This window comes from Pteronotus mesoamericanus, unplaced genomic scaffold, assembly GCF_021234165.1.
Source record: "Pteronotus mesoamericanus isolate MK-2021 breed Mesoamerican mustached bat unplaced genomic scaffold, CSHL_Meso_final contig_130, whole genome shotgun sequence".
Taxonomy (NCBI): domain Eukaryota; kingdom Metazoa; phylum Chordata; class Mammalia; order Chiroptera; family Mormoopidae; genus Pteronotus; species Pteronotus mesoamericanus.
In genome coordinates this window covers 15,223,176-15,243,814 of record NW_026555060.1, presented here as the reverse complement: position 1 = coordinate 15,243,814, position 20,639 = coordinate 15,223,176, and the positions used below count along the sequence as shown (strand labels likewise).

Sequence of the window (20,639 nt, the reverse complement as noted above, 5' to 3'; positions counted from 1 at the left end):
TCGAATCAGCGAGCTGGAGGACGAGGTAGAAAAAAGCCCTCAGAAAGAGCAAGAAAATGAAAAAAAGACTCAAAAAGAATAAAGAGGCATTTAGAGAAATGCAGGACAACCTGAAATGTAATACTATCCATATAATAGGGATACCAGAAGGAGAGGATGAGGAAGGGATAGAGAACCTGTTTGAAAAAGTAATGTTGGAAAATGTCTCTAACTGGAGGAGAGAAAAAGTCACGTAAGTCCGGGAAGCACAGAAGGTCCCATTCAAGAGGAACCCAATGAGGCCCACTCCAAGACACATCATCGTTAAAATGGCAAATATCAAAGACAAACAGAGAATCCTAAAGCAAGCAAGGGAGAAACAGGTAGTAACATATAAGGCAGCCCCGATACGGCTAGCATCTGACTTCTCAACAGAAACACTGCAAGCCAGAAGGGAATGGCAAGAAATATTCCAAGTCATGAAAAGCAAAGGCCTGCAACCAAGACTGCTCTACCTAGCAAGGCTCTCAATGAAAATGGAAGGCAAAGTAAGGAGTTTCCCAGACAAAAGAAGGCTAAAAGAATACACCTCCACCAAACTAGCACTGCAAAATATGCTAAAGGGACTGCTTTAAGATGAAAAAAAAGTTTCTATAAATACCCAGTTCCTCTCACAGTTGTCAATACTTGATATTACCAATATTTTTAATACTCATTAATCTGATTGTGACAATGGTGTTATTTTAATTGTTCCTTTACTATTTGTTGAAACTAAACCTGTTTTAGTATATTTCTTGCCTATTTTTATTTTTTAAAAAGAAAAAGCTTTAAATGACTTTTTGGTATTCTTTACCTATTTACTGATTAAAGGTTTGTAGAACTTTTTTCCCTAAGAAAAATAAAATAAATAAAATAAAAGAAACAAAAAACCTATTAACTATGCTTTAGATGTGTTGCAAATACTTTTCTATTCCTTGTCCTTTAAATTTTTACATGTATATTACTTACTACTAACATTTATGTAAGTAGTATGTTATATAAACATTTAGTTAAATGTTTAATATAATCACATTGTCAATATTTACTTTATAGCTTCTGGGGTTGACTATTTTACTTCAGGTCATGAAAAATATTAGTTCTATTTTCTTCTAAAACTCCTTAGATTCTGCATATTGGTTTTTAACTCTCCTGAATATTTCTTGTATAATGTGTGAAATAGGGCTCTATATTTGTTTTATTTCAAGTAATAGTGGCCCATGCACCTTATTTGTGGAATAAGCCTTATTTTCCTCATTGATTTGAAGTATCAACTTAATCATACATGTATCAATCAGATATATACGTTTGTCTCTAGAATGTCCATTATATTTCATTGTACTTGATTATTTCTGTGCTGGTGTCATGTTGGTTTAATTGCTGAGACTTTATGATAGTTTAAAATTTTTAAAAATATTTTATAATTAACTTTGACATTTAAAAAAATAAATAAAATCAATCTGCATTTAAGAAAGAAAGGAGAGAGAGAGATGGAACTCCTACTTTTTGCGAAAACATGGATGGAAGTGGAGAATATTAAGCTAAGTGAAATAAGCCAGTTGATGAAAGACAATTACCATATGATCTCACCTATACGTGGACTCTATTCAACAACATAAACTAATGAACAAAATAAACCACAGGCACAGAAACATGGAGCAGACTGAAAGTGACCAGAAGAGAGGAGGAAAGAGGACTATGGTGGAAAGAAGGGGAAGGGACTAGACAAAGAACATGCATCATGATCCATGGACATGGACAACAGAGTGGAAATTGACTGTGGGAGCGGAGGATGGGGATGGAATAGGTGGAGGCGGGTAAAGGGGGAAAAATTGAGACAACTGTAATAGAATTAACATGATTTATAAAGAAAATAATAATAATAAAAAAACTGAAAAAAAGTTAAAGTTTATTTTCAGAACTTATTGTGAAGCTTTAAAAAGTATATGTGTGTGTGGAGGGGGTAAACAAAATACTATGTGACTGATGTTCCTAATTTAAAAACAAATAAAATGGTTATTTTCTTCATTTTTCTAAATCTTTGTGCCATAGACATAATTAAGATGTTAAAGGTATAAACATGTTGGAATGTTTTCTTTCTGTAGACACATCATTAGCTCTTATTATAAATAAGTACATAAATGAATTGGCACCATTATCTGATATTTTGGGAATAAATCCAAGGCACTTAATTATTATTATTTTTTGCATTAGTGTATGATGTTTTCAAAAGACAAAATAATTATTAAAGTCACAGAATATGATATTCTGGAGTGTGATGATACAAAAGCAAACCTTAATTTTTTTCCCTTAAATATTCCATAAAATAGTGTAGAATATAGAGCAACATACCCCTAAGTGTGTTTTATGGTACACTACAGTGAAATATTCTAAGTAAAAGGATTCATGGTCAAATACTTCTGAGAAAAATTACATCCTGCCTAAAAAATTCACAATGTATAATAATATATTAATGATTGTGAGAGTCTTATGGTAAAGATGAACAAAATTTGTTTAACTCTTTAAACACAGCATTTCTCAATTTATTGGATTACTGACAATTTTTTTCTTCTTTAACCAAAGAGAATTAGTGTTCCTGAAAAACACTTTGGAAAACTGCAAATAATTTATTCCATTTCAGTGCTGGCACTTACTTCACTAAAATATGTATTTTAAAAAAATACTACATTGGAAAAATGAAACTTTAAAGCTCAATAATAAAAGAATTTCAATACTTAATTTTTTAACATTTAATGAAATGCTGAAAGTTCTTTTATTGGTTGGTTATTTATATATTTAACAACATAGTCACTAGAACAGACAATAAATACAATGGTGGGCAAAAGTAGGTTTACAGTTGTGCGTACATGAAAGTTTATTCTTGTATTATTATTTATTATTTATTATATTATTTGTTATTATAAACCTACTTTTGCCCACCCTTGTATTTTTTGGACTTGATTCAAGTTTGCAGTAAGATATTTTCAATTAATCAAAGACTTAAAAGATTTTCGCAGTAAAAAGATAAGTATATTATGCAATAGCAAATATACTTTTGATATTTGCTCTAAAAATTAGATAAATACTATAACTAAATTCTTTTCCACACATTTATTTCAAACAGCAATCAATTTTATAAAAACCATGACAATGCTATAAAAACCTAAGAGGTATCGGTGTTGTTCAATCTCAGGGCCTAGAAATTTTTAAGAATGCTTATATCCACAGATGACATTCACATATACAGCAGTGAAATAAATTCTCTTTTAATTTCAGTTCTTTATTCTATGCTATTCCACTGGTGCTGTAAAACTGAGGCCATTAGTAATCATATGTTATATATTAAGGTTCTAGGAGGCACATAAGAAATAAATGAACTATATAAATATTTCTGTGCTGGGTGACCAGTAACTATGAAGGATACTCTAATAAGTACCTAAAGGAAGATCTGATCAGATCTAATCAGTGAGCATTTAAAAATATTTAGATGGAGAAGGATAGAGAGACAGAAAGGGGGAGGGAGAGAGAGAGAGAGAAACACCAATTTGTTGTTCCACTTATTTATGTATTTACTGATTGTTTCTTATATGTGCCCTGAATGGGAAGCGAGCCCAAAACCTTGGCACATTGGGACAACGTTCTAACCAAATGAACTACCTGGCCAGGGCTGAGCATTTTTATTTTTAATGAATAAAGAAAATTATTCTAGTCATTTTTTTCTAAATCTATATAAAATTATATAGATTTTTATTTAATACTTTAGCAAAAGTTCTCTCTTTAATAACAATTGACTTTTTGAATCTATTCCTTTCTTAGTAGTAAGTAGGAAGATATATTAACAGCTATAACTAGTATATTTTTATTACTCCAATATAATCTGATTATATTATTCTTATTAAATAGGAAGAAATTAGGATGCCAGTATTCTGATAAGATCTCACAGGCCTATGAAACACAGCCACAGGCTGTAGGACTTTTTACGTTTAAAAAAATCATAAAACAATCATTAAGTTTGTGAAACATCTAGATGATGCATAAGGTTTGACCTACAGTAAAGGTCTATTATTCTCTGAGATTGGTCTTATGAGTACAGATATGAACAAGAGTACAATTTAGGCTGGGATTCCCCACAATGCGTACAACTTGAATATATCATATTTATAAAAAATAAGTTATGTAGAATATTTTTAAAGCTGATTCTGATAGTATCATTTGACAGTCTAATAGTTTAAGAGCTTTAAAAAGTTTCCCTAGAAAAGAAAAACTAAAATATTACTCAAAGAGAAGCACACTATATTGTCAAACTGCGGAGAACTCTTCATGAACCTATGGGGTAACAGTAACAGAATGGGCTTTGGCCTCAAAGCAAGGCCCCTGCATCACACAACTCCAGGGGGCGCTCTTCCCAATGCAGTCTATATAAATGGTGCTCTGTGATGTGGCTGCATCAGGGAAGCCTACAGTTCTTGTCTCTACTACTAGCTGTGTGACTTTTGGCAAGTTACTTAACCTCTCCATCACTAAAATTTCCCATTTATTAAATGAAGATAATTCTGAGGACATATCATAATCTGATAATCCTGTTAGCAGATTATGTTTTAGAGCTGCAAAGTAATTATGATGAGAACTTTTTGGGGGGGGTTCTGCTATACATTTAACTATATTTCAAATTTATTATTTACCTATTATTTCAACAAATATTTATGGAGTGTCTTCCATATGCCAGGCAATGTTCTAGGCATTTAAGGACCGAGAACTGAACAAAAGATCTAAAACCCTGGCTCTCATGTAGCTTATGTTTTAGCTCAGCAAAGAAATGTGTAGTAAAAAATAAAGCGTGTCAAGTGGAAAGAAGTGATGGGAAGATAAGTAGCTTATGAGGATAGAGAATTGCCAGGTTCTGTGTATGCGTACCTATTTCAGAAAGGCTGGTCAGGAAAGGCTGCTTTTATGAGGTAATATTTGAGCAGTCCTATGTGGTGAGAGAGGGCGAGTCAGGGAGCAACCCCCGGAATTGGCAGTGGCAGGGCCCTGGAGCAGGACAAGCTTGGCACAACCCAGGACTGCACAGCTGGCGCGGCTGAAGGTGGGATGCGCACACATGGGAGACAGGGCATGGGGCCGGAGGCAGATCATGGGATGTCTTGCAGGCCACCTAGGATTTGCGATTTTATTTTGGGTAACACAGGAAGTAAACAGAGGGTTCTGGTCGAAGGAGTGGCATGATCTGATTTACATTTTTGAAATATTACACTGGCTGCCTTGTAGAGCAGATCCCTGGGGTGTGTGGGAGCAGACTAAAGACTAATTACATGCGTTAGGTGTTCTAGATTGGGGCACAAATCTATGCCAGTAGTTAATATGACAATGAAGGTTTGTTTTTTTTTTCCTTTCAGCTCAAGTTAAATTTACAAACAAGCTTTAGAAAGTAAAAAGCACCGTTTATGTGAAAGATTGATTGCTGCCTGGTTTTCAATTCAGATAATTCACCAACTTGATACAATTTTGTTTGCTGAGTACCTTGGCCCCAGAAAGTAGGAATTTGTTTCTTTTAAACAAAAATAAAAAACAGGAACTGAATATATAAAGTCTAAAAAATAAGTAAATAAAATGAAAAGGAGAGTAAAAGCTTATGGCTCTGGTTTTAGCACAAATTAGGAAATTCAGAACAAATGTTTTAAAATCAGTGCAAAATTTCTGTGCATGTCAAGTTAGAAATAATACTTCTCTAAAAAGATGTGATAAATATTGGACATACAGCCTATGACTATAAATGAGCTCACCTATGAACGGGATGGAAGCCAGGGAGTCACCAGGTGGACTGGTGCTTGAGGCCTTCCTTTCCTCAATCCTTTTTATATGGACCTCCCGGCGTGCGTCGTTGGGCAGCCAGCAGGTTGTGTCTGACCCCGTCTCGTGGTCATTTACTGCCAAGATGTAAGACTGATGCCTTAAAGGCTGCGGTGTTTGGCGACCAGATGGAGGTTTTTCTCTTAGGATGACAGTTTCTTTATTATCCAAAGTATCTGAGTGCTGAATTTCAGCCTCTTGTAAATTTAAGTCTTGATTCCTTTGAGTGACAGATAATTCTACTTCTGCAGTGCCCAAGTTCTCACTCATGTGAGGGGCAGGCTTAAGAGAAGCTCCAGACAAACAGAGGTTTTTCCCCGTCTCCCCTTGGTGATCGGGGGCACTTTCAGTTCTTAACCGTGTCTGCTGAGTCAACAGACTGTTCTGATGCAAGTGATTTACTGGTCTTTGGTCTTTGATAGAAACAAATGAGTTCTGGCTAAATGATGGTTTTGTGACATGCATCGAAGGTGCTTTTAGAGAATTACTTCTGACTTTCACAAGAGGTGACCTGTCTTGTGAAATACCTTGAGGGAGTGACATTCCACAAGTCGTTTGAAAATTCCTGTTTGACTGTAGTGTTTTCAGATCTGGTGGAATTTTTATAAACTGAGACCCCGATCCCATGCCTCTGCCACTCATTCGCCTACCATCAGAACTAACAGCATTTGGAGCCACAGTAAAATTGGAACCTCGAAATGATTTATGGATTTCTTGATGCCTAGATCTTTCATAAATACCTCGTCTATCATCCTGTTCAGTAAATCCACTCCACTTGTAAGTCTGTTTTCGTTCTCCGTTTGAATCCGGCATTTGACTTTCAGAAGTGACATTTTCTAAGGTTTCACCCTGTCCTTCAATATAATCCCACGAACGAGTTCTGTGATTGCTAAAACTAACAGGTGGGGCTGTCAGTGCTCCTTGTGAGGCACTCCGTGGACAATACTTTGTTAACACAGAGTCCTCCAGCCTCTCCTGGGACACACTGCGTTGTCGGATCTGGGCAGACTGGGGCACTCGGTCATGAGAGGTGCTGCGGCGTCGTACCTGCAAAGCCGTGCGGTTTGGTACCACCTGGTTATAATCTGTTGTATTCTGAGATGCTGCCCTTAAACTATCTAATCTCTCTTGAATTGTTCGACAACCCATGTGCAATCGTCTGTTATCAATATACTCCTTGTAAGTTTTATAGTTTTTCCAGTCTATGTGCTGATGGGAATTTGGAGAATAGTGATTAACAGATACAGAAGGAGAATCCGCAGCTTGAGATCTACTGCTTGAGAGTCCTTCTGAATGTCCACTGTAGTTGCTAGATTTCAGTAAAACTGCAGAAGTTTCCAACGATCTGGATCCTGGTGCCTGATGAATTAGATGGGCAGCGGGAATGGATGACAATGGTGATGTGGTTCTTGACACTGTTTTTAAAGAGGGCTGCTCATTTATGCCATACCTTACCTCTTCGGTTCTATGGGAAGGAACTGTATGGTTGTTTCTGTTAGTTAACAAATCTACAACCTTCTCAGAAGGTACAATGACAGTCCTCACACTCTCATTGCAAACACACACTGCTGTGTTTGACTTTGCAACGTCTGTCGGTGATGGAGGCACTTGTATTTCCATTCTATAGGCCCTGCTAGGTTGGGTAAGTACTGGAGTACTGGTTTGCTGTTTGCTGGATGATGAGTCTGGAGGAGATACTTCAGCTGGCTGTGCCATGGCTGATGAGGCAGATGGCAGCCGGGGATAGCAAATTGGTGGCGGTTCAGGGATATTGCGGGCATTGCCACTATAGGCTTCATTGCCTTTCAGGTAGGCATCTTGAGAATATGCCTACAGGGAAATGAGAGAGCAATGTCATTAAAAATTCATTAAAAGAACAACAATTCCCATTCTGGCAACGGTTTTACTTTACTGTGCCCTACCTTGTTCCTGAGTGGCATTCACTACAGCATGCAAGCAAATGCAACATAAGGGTGCTACACAAATTTAGAAAAGGGCTAGCATCTCAGAAATCAAATAAATTGTAGGATGTGCAACAAATAAAAGTTACAATTGCCTTTTTTCTCGAAGGATCAGAAACATACCCAAAATTTTCCCCACCAATTAGATATAGCCAGATTACTCCCAAAATTTCCCCCATTTAAGTTTTATCATTTTTCAGCAGTCGACAGGTTAAATGGCTGCCTATTAAATCTCCACAAAAGAAGATTCTGATCTTTTGCCAGAACAGAGGTAAAAACATTAAAAATCTTAACCAAACACATTTTTATTTTAAGCACTACTGCTATCATAAATTAGATATCTTGCCAATTAATGATTACCAAGTCCCAGAAAATAATTTATTTTGATAAATAGGTCTTTCAACAGCCATGCTAAATATTTTAATATTTAAAATGAGAGGAATAGGCATGTTTAAGAAAGTAAGTACATAAAGCCATAAGAATATGAAAAAAAGGTAATTCACCTTTCTGCATATAATTCTTATTTTTTATTTTAAGCTAATGCAAAATTTTAATGTACAAATTTATTTGGTCTCTTCTACTTGTTATAAGGAGACATATCTCTATTACTAACAGGCAGGCATGCAGCCCAAATTATTTTTTTAATCAACTATTTGTGAAATTATCTAGCAATATTTTTAAAGCTTAAGAGAAACTGAAATTAAACAGTCTCCAAAACAGAGCTAATCAATGCAACTTAGGACTGTGCAGCGTCTGAGACAGTTAGGTGTGGTGTCATATTACATATCCTCCCCTAATCAAAACAGACTGAATTCAAGGCTATCATCATATCCTGTCTTTGCATTAGCTCGCAAATATCAAGTGCAGCCACAAACACAACATCACAGCAAAGTACTAAGGAAAAAGGAGAGTGAGATACTTAAAAAAAAAATACAGATGCAGCTAAACATCATGTTTTAAATACCAGTTATGCACAGGATACCAAAAAAAAAAAAAAAAAACCAAAACAACCAATAAACAATGAAGAAAACCATATACCACAAACAAACACATTCTGCAAGTTAGTAAGATTAAAACTATGGAGAGATTTCTCTAATCAAACTTAACAGTTTTAATCGATTGGCTTATTACAAATCTCTACCAAACATTACTTAAAAAGCAAGGAAATGGCTTCTGTGCATTTCTTACCAGAGCTGTGACATCCTTTGTAAACTGTAGCTAGCAGAAAATAGGAAAACATAGTAGAAGCTGCTTACTGATAGAAAGACAGAACCATGTCATATTGATGTTGGAAACAGCAAGCTAAAAATACATCTATACTGACTTCTCTGGAAGGTACCAAGAGAGGTAAAGGGCAGTGAAGCATAAAGAATAACTTCAGTATCCTTCTAAGCATCTTTTTCTCAGGCTTTTTTCTGGTTCTTATTTGATATGTCTACCATTCTTGAGAGCAAAATACATCTGGTGACATGCATGCTTAACAGCTATTTTCTTCGATATGCACTGCTGTTTGACAGTGTGCGACAAAGCTTCCCTTCCACAAGAGCAACATTGATGTCTCTCATTTCCCCTGAGCTGCTTCCATCTCTGCTTCCAGATGACGAAACGAATGCTCTATTATGCATTTAAAATAGTACAACCTCCTCCTCCTTCCCCTGTAAATCAGAGCAAAACCACAAGCAGTCAGCTGACTGCAGCTGCCTTTACACTATGATTTGGAAAAAAAGAATGACTGTTTTATTAAATAGGTTTCACTCAAAAACTAAGATCTTTCAACACTGCACCTTTTGCTCTGCTTTATTTTGAAAATGACTACTGCACAGACAAAAAATACTACTGCCAGAGTAATCTTTTTATAATAAATATTCTAAAACATAAACTTGATTATAGTGGGAAATTAAAGCTAAGCAGATAAAAGAAAATGTGCATGCTACAGAATTTTTAATGCATGAATACAGTCAATCAAAATATACATTTTGGATTGACATAACAAACCTCTTTTAAATGCTGATTATATTCGTACCAATACTTTTCCATGAAAGGAAAACTGTTGCCGCCTGACTGAATTCTCTGATACAGCGTTTCTCGTAGCCTGTTTGTGCAATTTTATTAGCTATCACCTGAAAGGGGGTAGAGGAGAGTGTTCTCTGTGGTCTAAGATGTAGGGGAAGGTTGGCTGATAAGTTTTTTGACTTCTCAAGACCTCTACTACATTAATGTACATTGTAAAACTCAAAAGAGAAATTATACACGTACTTGGCCAAGGAACCCATTTTTTCTAAGGGTTTTGACATGATTACAATTTCTTCTAGAAAATACTGTTCTAGAACTAATAATTTAAAGATGCCTCCTTTATTCAAATTTGGGGAAGAATTTATCTTTTAATTTAAAATGTATGACTGGAACAAATATTTGAAAAATTATATGACATACTTCAGACATTACTAAGATTCCTATATAGCAACCCTAAATACAAAATACTTCATTTTCATGGGTTCCCATTTCTAGGTAAAGTTATAGCCAGGGGTCCTTAAACACATCCATATGCACCATAAATTAACAGCGGCCTAAGTAAATAGAATGTCTTACACATAGGGACTATTGTCTAATGTAAGCAGATATAGTTGCAATTAATAAAATATTAATTCATTCCAGAGCATTATTGAATTTCCTCACATATTCTCAGTTCATAAACACCAAAAAAGCTTGTCTATCACTATCTATCTACCTACCTACCTACCTATCTAAGCTGGCTAGCTAACTAGCTATCTAGCTATCTATCTAAAAGTTCCTCATTCTCTTAAAGTTTGGAAACCAGTACCATTCAATTATCATCCCTAGGGAAATTAGCAATGCCCTAAGACCATTATAGATTATTAGCATGTGCTCCAAGTAGGCCATGGAGATACCTGGGAATAATTCTGTAACTTCTATGGGCTATTCTGAATGGTATGGTACAAACACAAATCGCCTTCAAATAAATTTAGGGAACTAAACTAGGAATAGGCAATATGCATTTTAAGGAATCCTCTTTTCCCATGATGCATTAAGTGTTCCACTAGAAAATAAACAACCTACTGAGGCACACTTTAGACTCCTTCAAGGAGTAGAGTGTTCATCAGGACTTGGGCAAACCCTGGGTGGATCATCTGGAGTGAACTACAATATGCAACTCTTTGAGATGACCATGGAACACACCCATAAGATTTTATATTCTAGGAATACAACTGAAAACCCTATAACTTGCTCATCTCTGTGACTGTGGAACACTTTCCCTTTAGTGCTTGGTCAAAAAGTACCAAGTCTTTCATTGACACACATGGTCTGACATATTAAGGTTTCAATAAATAAAAATATCATTTAACATTAACAATCTGGAACTTTATTATATGTACAGTGCCTAACAATAACTAAATAATCCTAAAATAATCTTGCAATTCAGTTTTAGGAGAGTCACATCGAAATCACTATTACTTTACCAGTGATACTTATACTATCTAGTAAATGGTAAAAACAAACATCAAAACAAATAAAAATCCTGCAGAATACATAAACTGGTAAAAATAAAATTCCTGACTACCATTTCACTTTAACAGGCTGACTTATTAATTTAATGCTATTAACTACGATATAAGCAAAAATAACTACAGGTCTGTCTGTTCAGTAAAATACATGCCAACCATGCCATAACAGGGTGTGAGAGAAGGGGATGGTGTGGATATTTTATACCTTTCTAAATTATTTGAAACTTTTCTAACAAGCATGCACTACTCTCACATTATGTAAAAATAGATTTTTAAAAAAGAACAAAGTAACTGCTATAAACTTGCCAAATGTGAATGAATCCCTCCAGAATTCCTACTGTTCTTTTTCTTACTCTAGGCAAGACCACCTTGAGCCATACTTGACATATGGATGTCTTATTTTAAATAGAATATCCTACTGATTATAAAACATATTAATGACTATTTTGAAAGACATTATTTTTTTCCTTCAATTACAGTTCATAGTCATTGTTATTTGTGTTAGTTTCAGGTGTACACCATAGTGGTTAGAAAATCATATACTTTACAAAGTGTTCCCCTGGTATTTCCAGTACCCACCAGGCACCATACATAGTTCTAATAAATCTAAGGGAAACTTGGGTTAAGTTACATCTTTCAGTTATATCACATCTTCATGCAGCGGGAAGGAGAGCACTGGACTCTCGGAGCCCAGAGACGTGGGTGAGAAGGGCACCTCTGAACTAACTAGTGCGACCATGGTAAGCCACCCTAACTCCCCACTGGTACTCAAGTTTAGAGGTCAGCCTTTAGTTTCTGACAAGCCTGAGTTCAAATCCTAGTGCCAACACTTTCTGCCCTAGAAAAAGTGCTTCACCTTGCTGTGTTTAATCCAGACCAGCATCAAGTAGGCTCAAAATGCCCTGGTCAAATGTTAGATACACCCAAGCACCTCCACAGCTATCAGAACTGATCAACCTAAAATTTAATTTTGAGCCTATTGAGCCAAATGCTTCACAAAATATTTTGAGGCATCCACTGAAAAGAATGCCCAAACTGAGTTCTCCTATCAGTGTATTCAAGAAAGTACTTTAATCAGCCAGCATCACTGTTTAGGTGATTTGATGGGTGGTAGCTATTTCATTCACACACAGACATTTGAGAAGTTAACAAAACCATTTAAAAAAAAAAAAAAACAGAAAATGCTTTTTATTTTGTAATAATAAATATGAACCTAAGATATCACAGTCTAAAATATCATTATAAAATACTGTCAAAGTAAATAACATGAATGTATTAGTTATACTATTTCTATTGTTAACCTAGAAAATATGTGCTGGTTTAAAAAATGAGGTTGCCAAGCATAGGAGAACTATGACCAGCACTAGTTAATAACATAATGAATTATTCTTAATTTTACTTGATGTGTTTGAATATTCTATCAATGTCACCTGTAAATTATAGAATTTATTATTATATACTTGTCCTTATATGAGTCAAGTTTTAAACCAAATTACATTTTCTCTATCACCTATCAGAGATGACATGAGCATGTCTAGAACAATGCAGTCCATATATTGGGTTGGCCAAAAAGTTCCATTTGTTTTTTTCCTGTAAGATGGCTGAAATAGCACTTAGTTGTCTTTAACTTCATTCTAAATAATTTTGGTGGGCTGTATTGTGACCAGCTGTCATATCGGTGTGCATTAAGAAAACATCAAAATTGGTGAATTTTTGTGTAGCCATTTTAATATTGAAAATGGAGGAAAATAAGCAATATTTTCAGTGTATTATGCTTTATTATTTCAAGAAAGGTAAAAATGCAACTTAAGTGCAAAAAAAGATTTGTGCAGTGTATGAAGAAGGTACTGTGACTGATGGAACATGTCAAAAGTGGTTTGTGAAGTGTTGTGCTGGAGATTTCTCATTGGACGATGTTCCATGGACAGGTAGGCCAGCTGCAGTTGATAGCAAACAAATTGAGACAATGAACAGTATACGATGGGGGAGATAGTCAACAAAGATAATCAATAAAGTTATTGGTGAAAATGAAAAAATGCCTTTTATCTTACCAAAAAAAAAAGGACTTTTTGGCCAACCTAGTATCACTTTAGAAACACAATTGCATAGACATCCAACCTGCTGTTGCCCAAGCAAATATACGCAAATTACAACAGGCTTTTTTCCCTTGAGTAAATAATTTTTACAGTGGCTGTAAAAATGTTCGTGTTTACTTTTTATTTATAATGAAGATTCAACCTTAAATGGACAAACATCTTTAAAAGCATATATTTTGGGCATTAGATTTAAGACCAACATAAATACTTGTGAAGGCCTCTTATAGAACTTTTTAGTTCTAGAATCTATTAGAAATATGTGTACATGCAGTTTTTTAAATCCCAGATTCTATTTGTGTTTTATAATAGCTTGAAAAAGTGACACTTGTAGACATTTTAGCTAAAAACAAACAGAAAAGAAGTTGCCATGTGTCAGTGTCCTTTATGGAACAATGGATGGTGTGCATTAATTATATACTCCTTTAATTTCCTAATGAAGTATAGTACATCTGAATGTGAATAAAGCCAGGTTTTAGAGTGAGGTTTTCTTTTATCACTACAGGTATGAGCTTTTATGTCTTAAAATTCAAATAACACGTTTTGTAAATGAATTGTTACAATATACCAGAACCCTTTACTGATGAACCTTGAAGATCTGCATACTCATGTCACTCTAGTGAACCAATTTTTCCCTTTGTTTGCAAAACTCTGTATTTTATCTTTATTTTAAGTCTATTTATCTTAAACAGAATATAACAAGACAAACTAATTAACCTAATTTTCCACTGATCACATCATTAGAAAATTATTCCTTCCACCACTGCTGCTCTTCATCAACCACACAGCAGGCTCTGACAGTAATTTGTGCCTGCTTCCTTCCTTAAACATTTAGTACGATGCCAGCCATTCTGTGAAATGCGCGTTGTTCGAAAACGCGTCCAACCAGTGCCATCACTTTGGCAAGGAACATTGTCTACTGAAGATGAAAAATCAGTTCTGTTTTGGAAGTGCACTCTGTCTTTTGAGTCATCAGATTGCAAGGAGGATTCAAGGTAGAGCCTTCCCTACTATCTATCATCTCCTAATCCTCTGCAGCAGCAGAGCACTAGAGGAAGCCCCCTATTTATTTCTAACCTGGTTAACTTCCATTGACTGTGCTAGTTATGTCTGCTACTCTCTCATTCTGCTGATTATCAGGGTAGGAACGCTACCGGCTAGCTCTACATGCCTAGAAAAATTACCTTGGACAGTTGCATCTTCCTTACTGAGGCCCCCCAATCCCAATAGAACTGCGTACTGAAGATGGGCAATCTGCTATCAGTAAAAAGCCATGCTTGAATAAAATAACACGCCTTGAAAACACAAGGTTGAGCTCCATGGGTTTCAGTTAACTATATTTAAACATCAGTGAATAAGTTGAATCATTAGGATCAGCTTTGGTGACCCATTTTGTAAAAAAGAAGTTTACAAGAAGGTTATTTAGCACTTTTGTTGAGCTAAGTACAAACTAATGAAAAACATTACTTAATCATTTCCATTTCCACCACAGAGATTGCATAAGTTCCCCATTTTTCTTGAACAAAAAAAAAACAATTATTCACTAAAAAGAATTTTTAAAAAAACCGTTAGCAATCATTGCCATTTCCTAGATCCAATTGTTAGCTTTTAGTGTATAACTTCAAACAGTTTTGCTCATACTGTTTTACTCCACAGAACTGCAAAGTTAATTGAGGAAGAATATTAGGTTCTTAAATGAAATTTATATATTTTATCATTTTTTACTTTTAGTAATATTTAAGCTTAATAAAGGAGGTAAATATTCCATTCCATTTATTTTCTTTCTGAAAATGAGAAAAATATTTCAGCCTTGACTGGTGCAGCTCAGTTGGTTGGGCATCATTCTGCAAAGCAAAAGGCCACTGGTTTGATTCCTGATCAAGGCACATGCCTGGGTTATAGGTTCTGTCCCTGGTTCAGGATGGATATTTTGCTATTATATCTATGTTTCTCTCCATCTCTTTCTCCCTCCCTTCCCCTCTCTCTAGAATAAGTAAATAGATAGATAAAATTTTCTTAAAAATAAGAACAATATTTTAAACTAAATGCTAAAGTTTTCAATAATAAGTTTCATTTACTTTCTAAGACCTTAATATATCTTTCCCTTAAGTTGTAGATCCCAATAATTGTAAATATTACTAATGTAGTAAATTGATAGTGTTAAACAAAATTGCTTGCCAACTTAATTTACAAAAACAGTAATACTTATTGGAAAACTAAGAAATGGCTTTCAAAAAATTCTTCATAATAGAAAAAGAAAAGATTCTAATTCCCGGGGATATGCATTAGTACCCTAAGGTTTAGCTTTCAGTCTAGGAAGCAACACTGGGATAAACTCTAGGGATCTCATTCCAAAGGACAACAGTAAGAAGAGTTCACTATGGAATAAATAACACATTTTCATGTCACTTAATTGCAAAATATTGACAATGGTTCTTTTTTCCCCCTCTTGTTTGTAAAATGTGGAGAATTCCAGACTCTATTAATTGAACCAGAGAGTTTGGGGTTTTTTCTAGAATTTTAAAAAATTTAATCTACCTCCTCTTTAAAATCTCTTTAAACTTATTTTTATTAATAATACTCATGACTAAAAACAACTCGTATTTGAATAACTAAAACTTACCACTTGGAGAATGTCTTCATCTTTTGGCATAACACTAAGTTCCAATGTTGTATCACTGAAATTAAATATATAAAAATCCTATTTTAGGGGAGGTGGAATGTGTAAAAAAGTCATAAAAAAAAAGTAGTTAACTCAGAAATATTTCTTAAATTGCTTAAGAGTTTGTTTTGTTTTTCTTTTAAATCTTTACTTTTCAAATGCAAACCATTAAAATGAAATGAAGTAACTTTTACATATATGCTAATTATATATGAAAGAGAGCACCCTGCCATATGTTTGAGCTATTCATAATCAGTCAAGACTTCTTTATTATTTAGAAACAATTTAACTTAGAAACCAAGTATATTACTTACATTACATAGTCCTGGATGAAAATTCATGAGTACATAATGTTATTATTTTACTTCAAGTAACAGAACAAATCACACCTTTTTAGCACATAGTCTCACTATTTATCAAATTAAAAGTACATTAACATAAAAATAACCAAAGAGCCTGCAAATTCAACATTTTAAGCAATATTAATTTAGCATTATCATTTGAAATATCCCTTTTGGCCACAGAGGTGAATGAAATCAGAGTTCACTATCACCCTGTTTTTAAAATCGATACAGCATTTCAACTACTGTATTTGCTTTCTTCTCTATGATTTAATTTTAGAGCCCTTCTAAGAACACTCAAAGTCTCATTTAATTTTGGTACTGTAAATTTCCTCTTCAAAATAATAAAGTTTCTTTACATTTGAAGAAATAAAGGGGTAAATTATACTTAGTCTCATGACCTGGAATTGCATTTAGAGAATAGTGGTGCTGTCCCCACTGATGCTTCAATATCTAATCTAACAATATCAGAGAATTTTCTCCAATACAATGAAGAGATTAAAGAAGCAATCAAACGAACAAAAAAAAGAAAACAAAATCTACTAATTTACCAGCATCTCTTTTTTATAAATATGAACCTTTATTGGGGGGATCATAAATGCTAAGAGAATAGAAAATCAGTAAGAACCACAGGTTCAAATAAATGTAACTACTAAAATATGTAGGTATGTGTATGTCAATATTTAGGATTGGTAGAACATACATACTGATGTTTAGATAAATTCTTCTACAACGATACATTTTTACATTAATACACTGCAGAATCTCAATGGCTTTGCGCTGCACTGTCCATTTGCTATCGACTACAGACAAAAGGGAACAACTGATTTTTTTAGGAAAATAATATGAAAAAACAGTATTTCTCTATTTTTCAAATTGCTTTATTTGTTGAAAAATTAAAACTATCATTTCAAACTGTTATTACTCTGAAAGATGAACTGTACCAGTAACAAAAAAATTAATTTGGGTTTTGAGAAAACCAAAGATTAAGTTATGGTTACTATGAAAATATTATTTTTTAAAAAGATGTTAACAAATACACTAAAGGTCCTCAAATAATAGACTGACAAAATATATTGATATATTTACTATAATCTAAATTATTTTAAAGAAGAGAAATTTTGGGTGGATCTCCCCACTGCCTCTCCAGAGACTTTAAATGCTTCACCAACCCCCAAGCCTCCTCAATACTTTAAAAGCAATCACTATAAGAAACACCTAGAATTCAACATTAGAGGATAGATTTAAGATCCTCTTTCTCTAAGAATGTCATTATATAGTAAAACATTAAGAATACTCTGAAATCAATAAATCATGATCACATCATTTAATTGTCAAAACGACATTGCATTAGGGCATTTGTGTAAAAAACAGATTATAGCATAAGCTGCTTTATACGTGGTTGGAGAAGCTTGATAATTATCTTTACAAACTAAAAAAAACTTCATTTTAATTACAGATAAGTGGGTATGGTTAATATAAAGCAATATATAATCCAGAAATTACTGTACTTGCATCTGGGAAGAACCTCCTACAATACTGATGATCTAGAAACCGGACCCCAAATTTATGCCTACTCTTGACAGAAATTCAATATGGTAACCTCTTTGGCTTTCAATTTTTTTATTGTAATTTAAAAAAAAAACCTTCTAGGTGTGTGGTAAAGAGAAAGAGAGTAGGACTAGATTATCTTTGAGGTCTCATAGACAGTCACTCGACAAATATTTATTCACCTTTAAAACTCAAAATACTATCATTCTGTACAATGTAGACAGACAAATGAATTATAAGACAGTTTCTTTCTGTCTTGGTCAAAAGAAATAAATACATTTGAGCCAAGACTATTATTATTCAATGAGTTATTTAAAGATAACTTATTTTAGTAAGAGGTTTTAAAATTGTTTATGAATACATTTATTTATATATTTACTACTAATAAATTAACACTTGTCACTTCAAATAGTGGAAAACTTACAGAAAATCTAAAATACGTGCCCCTTAAACTCTAAAGAACTTTAACCACAAATTTGGCAAATCCTGTCAAAGCAAAGCTCCCAGTTGCTTCCTGGCCACCCCCAAGTGCGTTATGCAGTTCAGGTTCCACAGCTCTGCGTAACACCAATTCGCTACAGGAGTGCAATGCTGTATTAAATCTATTCGCTCTGCTGATTCATGAAACCCATCTTTGGCCAAGATTAATCATATGTAAAGAATCTTACCTGTTCTGGATTAAAGCAATTACTTGGGAATAGGTCTTTCCAATAACACTTTCTCCATTGACTTTTATAATTCGGTCACCTTCAAAAAAGGATAAAAAAAAAATCACATGAGGAATTCCTAAAGAAAGTCACTTGTGAATACTTTTGAAATATGTCTTGAGGAACATACTTTCAAATGAATCCTTGCTCATTGTTTTTTAACGTATCTTTTAAAAACTGAATCTAAATTTTAATATATCCAGCTTCTTATGAAATATGGCCATGTTTTAGATAAGAGTTCCAGTCACTGATGAATTTGGACACCTCAAGAGATATAATCAACAAGTAACCACAGCTCTACTGTACTATTTATTATTTATGCCCCTATTAGCTATTTTCCGAGTTGTAGTTTTCCTGTTTACCTTGTCACCTGTGATAGAGAAACATTATTCAATAGATTTACTCAACTGATTGCTTTTATGCTTTAGTACCTCAGTGTCCTCAAATTCTAGTCCAGCTGATTCCCTTGTAGTACTCTCTGAATAAAGTTTATTGATTGGTGCTCTATTACAACTTAAATTGGTCTTCATAAGGTTTTGATGTTTACACATATTAACTTGTCCTTCATTTTAATGGAGAAATGGACATTTGGATTACCAGAAAAACTCAGGGGAATAGAAAGGAAAAGATTGGGAGAGAAAGGACAGGTGAAAGAGGAACAAAGGAAAAACTGTCTTTTGTATGTGCTTATCACAGTATCTGTATTTCATCTTCTTAATTTCATGATACTTAGAATATGATAGGTAATACATTCTAGGAAATGGAATCTCATCTGTACACTGACATGCACATTTTATATATTAATGTTATTGAAATTAGGCTTACTTTAAATATGATAAAAAAGATAATTAAGGTAGGTAATAAAGGTAGGTCAAAAATCTTAGCAATGACACTCCTTACTGATATTTGATAATATCTATAGCTATTTAGACAACATACTTATAGATAAAAAAGACAACATTTTATTCAAAAGGCAATAAAAGGTAGTTTTTCACTAATACTCATTTTAAATTATTTTATATTTAAAAACAAGAGAAAAGAGTAACTCAGAGTATGCATTAATTGAAATGAAATATCTACTTAGTTTTTATTAAAATCACAAAATATTTTGGGACAAGCAGCTCTCAGACTATATCCACTGATACCTGCGTGAGGCTAGGCTTGCATTGAAGTAGAGATTTAAGCTACTTTTTGTGGAGCAAATTAACTAACTCAGGTCAGGTACTTTCAGAACTTGGAGATCCAATAAGATTATTTCAATTATGTCAATAAATATCTTCATCATTTTCCTATGTTGTAATCTATTGTCAAAATGAAATGTGTGCAAAAAAAATTCTTTAAGAGGGCCTCCATGAGTCCATTATCTAAGTGTAACCAAAACTGCCCACAATTTATAATTTATATTAATTTATTTCTGTTCAAAACTATCCATTTGGGTACCAAGAAACATAACCAATGAGGGTCTCTAAAACAGTAATAATAGCTAAGAAGAAAAAGAAAAAAAGAAACATACAAAAGGATAGCTAAGGAATAATATGGAAAAAGAAAACAATGAAGCAGAAGAGAAATTAAAAAGTGTTGTTTAAAGAAGACTATCAGCACCTGTGCATAATCCAGCTTCAAAGGCAGGTCCTCCTTCTTTCACCTGTTTAACAAATATGGTATCCATGGGTTCCAAGCGGTTTCTTTGTTTTCCTGTGGGAGGAAAAAAAGCCCAAGGCATAGTTTTACTTGACAATCTTTTATTAAATATCAAAATGTAAAATGACATTTAACTGAAACGATTAAGCAAAGATTCTCAATGAAGTATTAAATATTTGAATTTGGATGCTAAAATCATAATTTAGGGGTTTTCATTAATTCAAAAATTCATTTTGCTTCTTCCATACGACAACTACCACAACAACAGTAACAGTTTCCATTTACTGGGTACAT

General features: G+C 33.9%; 1 protein-coding gene across 6 annotated transcripts in view; it reads right to left on the bottom strand.

Annotated features, from left to right (window-relative positions):
• Positions 1-20,639, bottom strand: part of ARHGAP21 (Rho GTPase activating protein 21) — a 134,658-nt gene that overhangs the window by 36,065 nt on the left and 77,954 nt on the right. For 4 of the 6 annotated variants that reach the window (XM_054592604.1, XM_054592589.1, XM_054592595.1 and 1 more), the window contains exons 5-9: positions 20,307-20,399; positions 18,666-18,744; positions 16,067-16,121; positions 9,015-9,044; positions 5,799-7,695 (exon numbers count right to left, since the gene is read on the bottom strand). In XM_054592604.1, coding sequence (XP_054448579.1) covers positions 5,799-7,695; positions 9,015-9,044; positions 16,067-16,121; positions 18,666-18,744; positions 20,307-20,399 — 2,154 coding nt within the window. The remainder of the gene's footprint in view (positions 1-5,798; positions 7,696-9,014; positions 9,045-16,066; positions 16,122-18,665; positions 18,745-20,306; positions 20,400-20,639) is intronic. The other 2 variants (XM_054592600.1, XM_054592602.1) reach the window with 1 other exon arrangement.